This window comes from Rana temporaria, chromosome 1 (assembly GCF_905171775.1).
Source record: "Rana temporaria chromosome 1, aRanTem1.1, whole genome shotgun sequence".
NCBI classification, from domain to species: Eukaryota; Metazoa; Chordata; class Amphibia; order Anura; family Ranidae; genus Rana; species Rana temporaria.
The window spans coordinates 379,540,476-379,547,544 of NC_053489.1; the positions used below are offsets into that span (position 1 = coordinate 379,540,476).

The 7,069-nt window shown below is 46.5% G+C and overlaps 1 protein-coding gene across 1 annotated transcript; it reads right to left on the minus strand.

Annotated features, from left to right (window-relative positions):
• Positions 1 to 717: 717 nt before the first annotated feature.
• Positions 718 to 4,575, minus strand: LOC120929219. The gene is made up of 3 exons (XM_040340508.1): positions 3,641 to 4,575; positions 962 to 1,505; positions 718 to 876 (listed from the first exon to the last, which is right to left on the minus strand). The coding sequence occupies exons 1-3, from the start codon at positions 4,573 to 4,575 to the stop codon at positions 718 to 720; spliced, it is 1,638 nt and encodes a 545-aa protein (XP_040196442.1).
• Between the last annotated feature and the right edge of the window lie 2,494 nt (positions 4,576 to 7,069).

Sequence of the window (7,069 nt, forward strand, 5' to 3'; positions counted from 1 at the left end):
AGGTGGAAGAGGAAACAATATTCCTGGAAACACTCCTGGATATGGTGCAAGAAGATTGAATTTAACTTTGATTTTTAGTTAATACCCTAGTGTCTTATACACTAACAGGCTCAAAGCCTGTCAGTTACAGTAAGGGGATACAGTCACCACTGCCGGATAGGAGAATGCCTCCAGAGCATGAAAGCTCTGGTGGAAGAGCACCTAGGTGCTCATCTCCCCCGGCAGTGGATGGAGGAGCCCTCCTGAATTGGGAGAAGGGGGAGCGCCCCAGACACCAAAAGGAACGCCGAGCGAACACCAATCCGGACCCGGTAACCCCCACACATGGATCTCCCAGATGAAAGGCCACAAGGTATGCTGCAGGCATATTGCTGACATCTGACAACAAGTTTACAATCAAAATCAAAAAGGAAAAATTAAATATTGTATACACATCAAAAATACATTTCAATCTGTATCATTACAAAGTCAAATAATTTAACAAAGTTAGAATCCTACTTTTCAAAATCTCGACCTATATCCCAAATATCCCAGGTCCCTGCGAGGAGGGGAGAAAAGGGAAAAATAAAAAGCGAGGAGGGAAAGGTGGGAGAAAAGAAAAGGGAAAAAAAAGGGGAGAAGAAGGAAAGAGGGGAGAGGAAAACGAAAAAGAATAAGGGAAAAGGGGATGGTGGGGAATGGAAAGGATAAGGGAAAAGGCAAATGGGAGAGAGAGCATCAGTCTGTTTTCCCAGAGCTGAACCCCTCCAAGAAGGGCCTGAAGCACTCCATCTCATTCAGTCCTGGAAAGATTGTTGCCTTCAGGTGTCTAATCCAGCGCATTTCGTGCTGGAGTAGCACCTTGTTCCAATCCAATCCCGGAGGGGGATGTGTATTCTGTCAAGGACAGTGAAATTAACTTTGGGCATATGATACCCGTGTTTTTTGGCTACGTGTCTTCCGAGAGGTAAGTACAAATTACCAATTCGCATGGAGTGCATGTGTTTCTCCACTCTTTTAAAAAGAGGCTGTTTGGTCTTGCCAACGTAGAAGGAACCACACTGGCACTGCATGAGGTAACTACCCCCACGTGTGGTGCAGTTGCATAGTGCTTAAGCACAAAGGTCTCCCCGTTGGGCAATGCCAGTGTGGTCCTTCTACCGATGACCTCGCATCTTGCACAGTGTCCGCATGGGAAAGTCCCATGCGTCTTGCAAGGATCTTTGGTGGAATTACCCCTATATTCGCTCCGAACCAGCATGGTTCCCAGGGAATCCGCCCGTCTAAAAGTAAGTTGGGGTCTATCCAAAATTAGATTTTGGAGGATGGGATCCTCTGTAAGTATAGGCCAGAATTTGGTTATTATCCTTCGGATTCTCGTGTGTTCGTTTGAGAATCCCAGGATAATTCTTGAGTTATTTTCTTCTGACCTAACTTTCCGAGATTTGGTTTTAAAGATCAGTTGGCGTCTGTCTAAGGCTTTCACTCTGTTGAATGCCTTCCGGAGACAAGTTTTTGTGTACCCCCTAGAGCAGGGGTGGGCAATTATTTTTTCGATGGGGCCACATGAGAAACTAAAAATATTTTGTAGGGCCGGGCCAAAAGGCTAAACTCAATACTGCATAAAATCAATTGTATTTCTTTATAAAAAGCAGTAAATATCATTGTTGGAAAACTGGTACGAGTACTTGTTATAGACATGGCACAGGAGGGGGACCGAGGCTGGGGACATGGCACAGGAGGGGGACAGAGGCTGGGGACATGGCACAGGAGGGGGACAGAGGCTGGGGACATGACACAGGAGGGGGACAGAGGCTGGGGGACATGACACAGGGGACATGACACAGGAGGGGGACAGAGGCTGGGGACATGACACAGGAGGGGGACAGAGGCTGGGGACATGACACAGGAGGGGGACAGAGGCTGGGGACATGACACAGGAGGGGGACAGAGGCTGGGGGACATGACACAGGAGGGGGACAGACGCTGGGGACATGACACAGGAGGGGGACAGACGCTGGGGACATGGCACAGGAGGGGGACAGACGCTGGGGACATGGCACAGGAGGGGGACAGACACTGGGGACATGACACAGGAGGGGGACAGACGCTGGGGACATGACACAGGAGGGGGACAGTGGCTGCGTGTGATTGGCACAGTGGCTGCGTGTGATTGGCACAGTGGCTGTGTGTGATGGGCACAGTGGCGACAATTTATGGTGGCACAGTAGCTGCGTGTGTTGGCACAGTGGCTGCGTTGTGTTGGCACAAGTGGCTGCACAGTAGCTGCGTTTGATGACACAGTAGCTGCGTTTGGCACAGTAGCTGCGTTTCATGGCAACAGTGGCTGCGTTTGATGGCACAGTAGCTGCGTTTGATGGCACAGTAGCTGCGTTTGGCACAGTAGCTGCGTTTGATGGGCACAGTGGCTGCGTTTGATGGCACTGTAGCTGCATTTTATGGCACAGTAGCTGCGTTTGATGGCACAGTAGCTGCGTTTGATGGCACAGTAGCTGCGTTTGATGGCACAGTGGCTGTGGTTGATAGGCACAGTGGCTGCAATTGAGGTTTTTTTTTTTCATTTTGAGCACCAGCCGCCACTGGTCAGAGACCTATCTGTACTATCAGGGAAGACATCCACTGGTCATGTATGACCCGCTGATCAATGACAGCATGATCTTATAAAGTGAAATTCCATTCTCAGCTCTACAATACTGCAGTGTTGCTTTATGGGTAACAGATTTGCTTTAAACATTGCTGTAGTTGCAAAGGATAGGGGGTGAGCGTGAAATAAAAACATCTCTTCTAGATTATTGGTTACCCATTCACCCTGGAGAAATGTATTAGCACTTATGTTGTAAGCTGCGCAGATGGTATTTTCTACGTGTATTTTACTCTTAGGGTTGCGGTATAACAAGCTTGGCTAACTGAATGCTTCATTTCATATTTTAACAAGCATCCCGCATCAAAGGGAAAAAAAATAAGCAATAGTCTTTAAAGCTTTTGAGATTCAAATGCACTTATTGCTGTCAGCATTCAGCTCCTAAATGACACATTATGAGAGTTAAATGCAGAATGCCGTAGATTTGCATTAAGAGAAGTAATATCTCTCGAATGCTCATTTGCAAAATTGATATACGTTGAATTATCAGCGTTCAGCTTTTCACATTAAATTGTGCTGGCTGCAAAATGTTCCCGGCTTTCACAATAAACAAAAGTAAAGTTCTAACAAGATGTATTTCATTTCTGGAAGAAGAAAAAAGTTTTCGCAACTTTTTGACCTCATGCACCCTGAGCATCAAAAATGCTGACCCCTCCCGGCCCTGCCTACTGTTATCACCGCGGCGGGGAAAATTACAGACAGCGTTCGTTTGAACAGCTGTTTTCCCCGCCGCGCATAGACACTACCCCTTGGACGGATCTGTCCAATCGCGAGCAAGGGGAGTGTCTATGTGACTCCCCCTTGCTCGCGATTGGACAGATCCGTCCAAGGGGGAGTGTCTATGCGCGGCGGGGAAAACAGCTGTTCAAACGAACGCTGTCTGTAATTTTCCCCGCCGCGGTGATTAACGTGGCAGCGGCGGCGGCGGCGGGGGGGCCCGGATTAAAAGGTCCGCCGGGCCGTATACGGCCCGCGGGCCGTAGTTTGCCCAGGTCTGCCCTAGAGGATAAACGGAGGGAGAGCGCATTACACTGTTCATGGAAGTCGTCTTCCAAAGAACAGTTTCTCCTAATCCTAAGGAATTGGCTAAAAGGTATTGACCTCTTGAGGGGTTCGGGATGAAAACTGCCAGCATGTAAAATGGTATTCCCGGCAGTCTCTTTCCTAAAGAGAGTCGAGTTGATCTTACCATCTGGATTTTTCCTAATGCTGATGTCCAAAAAATTGATTTCCGATTGGTTATGAGACATAGTGAAAAACAAATTAAATTTGTTAATATTCATAAGTCTCAAAAGTTCCTTGAGGCCACTTTCCGGTCCGTCCCAAATAATAAAAATGTCGTCTATGTAACGCTGCCAAATCAATATATGGGCAGCGCACATAGACGCATTCTCTCCCAGGAGGAAATCCCGCTCCCACTCCCCCAGGTACAGGTTGGCATAGGAAGGTGCACAGCACGTTCCCATAGCCACACCCTGTACCTGGAGGTAGTGGGAGCCCTGGAAGAGAAAGGTGTTATGATACAAAATAAATTCCAACATGGTAAGGATGAAAGTGTTGAACTTCCAGTCGGTAGTTGGCCGCTGCTTTAGAACCTGTTCAACAGCCCTCAAACCCAATTGATGGGGAATGCTGTTGTACAGGGTCTCAACGTCGACGGAAACCAAAAAGGCGTCCGTCGGTATCATCATATCTTCAAGCATCTGTAACAGATGTATAGTATCTTTGGTGTAAGATGGTAGGTTGAGGACGTGCGGTCTCAAATATTGGTCAATAACCTCACTGACACCTTCGGAAATTGAGCCCTTACCTGAGATTATAGGTCTCCCTGGAGGGTCCACAAGACTCTTGTGGACCTTGTGCAGGGCGTAAAAGGTGGGTTGTCTGGGGTGTTGCACCCTTACAAATTCCCGCCCAGTTGGAGCCACCCTCATAGGGAGGGGGCAGGATTTTACCTTTGTGATATACAGTGAGGAAAATAAGTATTTGAACACCCTGCTATTTTGCAAGTTCTCCCACTTGGAAATCATGGAGGGGTCTGAAATTGTCATCGTAGGTGCATGTCCACTGTGAGAGACATAATCCAAAAAAAATTCCAGAAATCACAATTTATGATTTTTTAACTATTTATTTGTATGATACAGCTGCAAATAAGTATTTGAACACCTGTCTATCAGCTAAGAATTCTGACCCTCAAAGACCTGTTAGTCTGCCTTTAAAATGTCCACCTCCACTCCATTTATTAGCCTAAATTAGATGCACCTGTTTGAGGTCATTAGCTGCATAAAGACACCTGTCCACCCCCATACAATCAGTAAGAAATCCAACTACTAACATGGCCAAGACCAAATAGCTGTCCAAAGACACTAGAGACAAAAATTGTACACCTCCACAAGGCTGGAAAGGGCTACGGGGAATTTGCCAAGCAGCTTGGTGAAAAAAAGGTCCACTGTTGGAGCAATCATTAGAAAATGGAAGAAGCTAAACATGACTGTCAATCTCCCTCGGACTGGGCTCCATGCAAAATCTCACCTCGTGGGGTCTCAATGATCCTAAGGAAAGGTGAGAAATCAGCCAGGAGACTACACGGGGAGGAGCTGGTCAATGACTTGAAAAGAGCTGGACCACCGTTTCCAAGGTTACTGTTGGTAATACACTAGACGTCATGGTTTGAAATCATGCATGGCACGGAAGGTTCCCTGCTTAAACCAGCACATGTCAAGGCCGTCTTAAGTTTGCATTGACCATTTGGATGATCCAGAGGAGTCATGGGAGAAAGTCATGTGGTCAGATGAGACCAAAATAGAACTTTTTGGTCATAATTCCACTAAACCGTGTTTGGAGGAAGAAGAATGATGAGCACCATCCCTACTGTGAAGCATGGGGGTGGTAGCATCATGCTTTGGGGTGTTTTTTTCTGCACATGGGACAGGGCGACTGCACTGTATTAAGGAGAGGATGACCGGGGCATGTATTGCGAGATTTTGGGCAACAACCTCCTTCCCTCAGTTAGAGCTTTGAAGATGGGTCGAGGGCTGGGTCTTCCAACATGACAATGACCCGAAGCACACAGCCAGGATAACCAAGTAGTGGCTCTGTAAGAAGCATATCAAGGTTCTGGCGTGGCCTAGCCAGTCTCCAGACCTAAACCCAATAGAGAATCTTTGGAGGGAGCTCAAACTCCGTGTTTCTCAGCGACAGCCAGAAACCAGACTGATCTAGAGAAGATCTGTGTGGAGGAGTGGGCCAAAATCCCTCCTCCAGTGTGTGCAAACCTGGTGAAAAACTACAAGAACGTTTGACCTCTGTAATTGCAAACAAAGGCTACTGTACAAATATTAACATTGATTTTCTCAGGTGTTCAAATACTTATTTTCAGCTGTATCATACAAATAAATAGTTAAAAAAATCATACATTGTGATTTCTGGATTTTTTTTTTTTTGATTATGTCTCTCACAGTGGACATGCACCTACGATAACAATTTCAGACCCCTCCATGATTTCCAAGTGGGAGAACTTGCAAAATAGCAGGGTGTTCAAATACTTATTTTCATCACTGTACATACATCAGCCCCCTCCTTATTCTGCATTTCCGTTCCACCCACCCCTCATCCATCAGACCTTGTGCAACACGAAGGCAAAGCTTCTGCTGCTGAAAACAAATTACTATTAGCCAACAAGCCCTTTTCAATTAACAAGATCCTGCCATTGCTCTGGTTTGAAGGTCTGCCGCCACTACCAAAAAAATTGGCAAGCTTTCATTAACTTTCTCCAGCCTTTCACGCCCTGCTGTCCCTCCCACTGAAGCACAAGGTCATAGGCTAGTGTACACCTCGGCTGGCCTAGTAAGTTGGGAGCCCCATGCTCAACCCTCCCTTAGGTAATGGCACCAGCAATGGGCTAAATCCAGGCTCCCCACAGAAATATTAATTATGCAGAACAGGAGAGAAGTTAAAAAGGAAAGAGAGGTAAGTAACGAAGGTAAAGAGGAGGGGGGTGAGAGGGGTGTTTCAGCAGTGAAGGGGTTGACAAGAAAAAAAACAACTGTAGGTGAACAGAAAAGACGGGGAAAAAAAGAAATGGAGGAGAGGGGGGGTGAGAGGGGTGTTACAGCAGTGAAGGGATTGACAAGATGGAGGTGTGTAACGGATCATGGACTATTCTGCCTGGACATTGATAATACTGCAGGACTTGTCACAATTGGATGTACCACATTGTATTCTGAGCTCAAAGGGTTAATCATGCAAGGGAACTCTTCACTGTTGAATGCTAATAGTCCCTTGCATAGCTAATTGACTCGCCGTTGTTTAGTTAATCCCTTCAGAATACGGAGGCTGTTATGTGTGAGTGATAATTGTTTTAAAGGTTAATTGAATTCTATTGTCTGATTAAGTTAAGGAGCCAAAACGGCTAGCGGCTGATTGGCT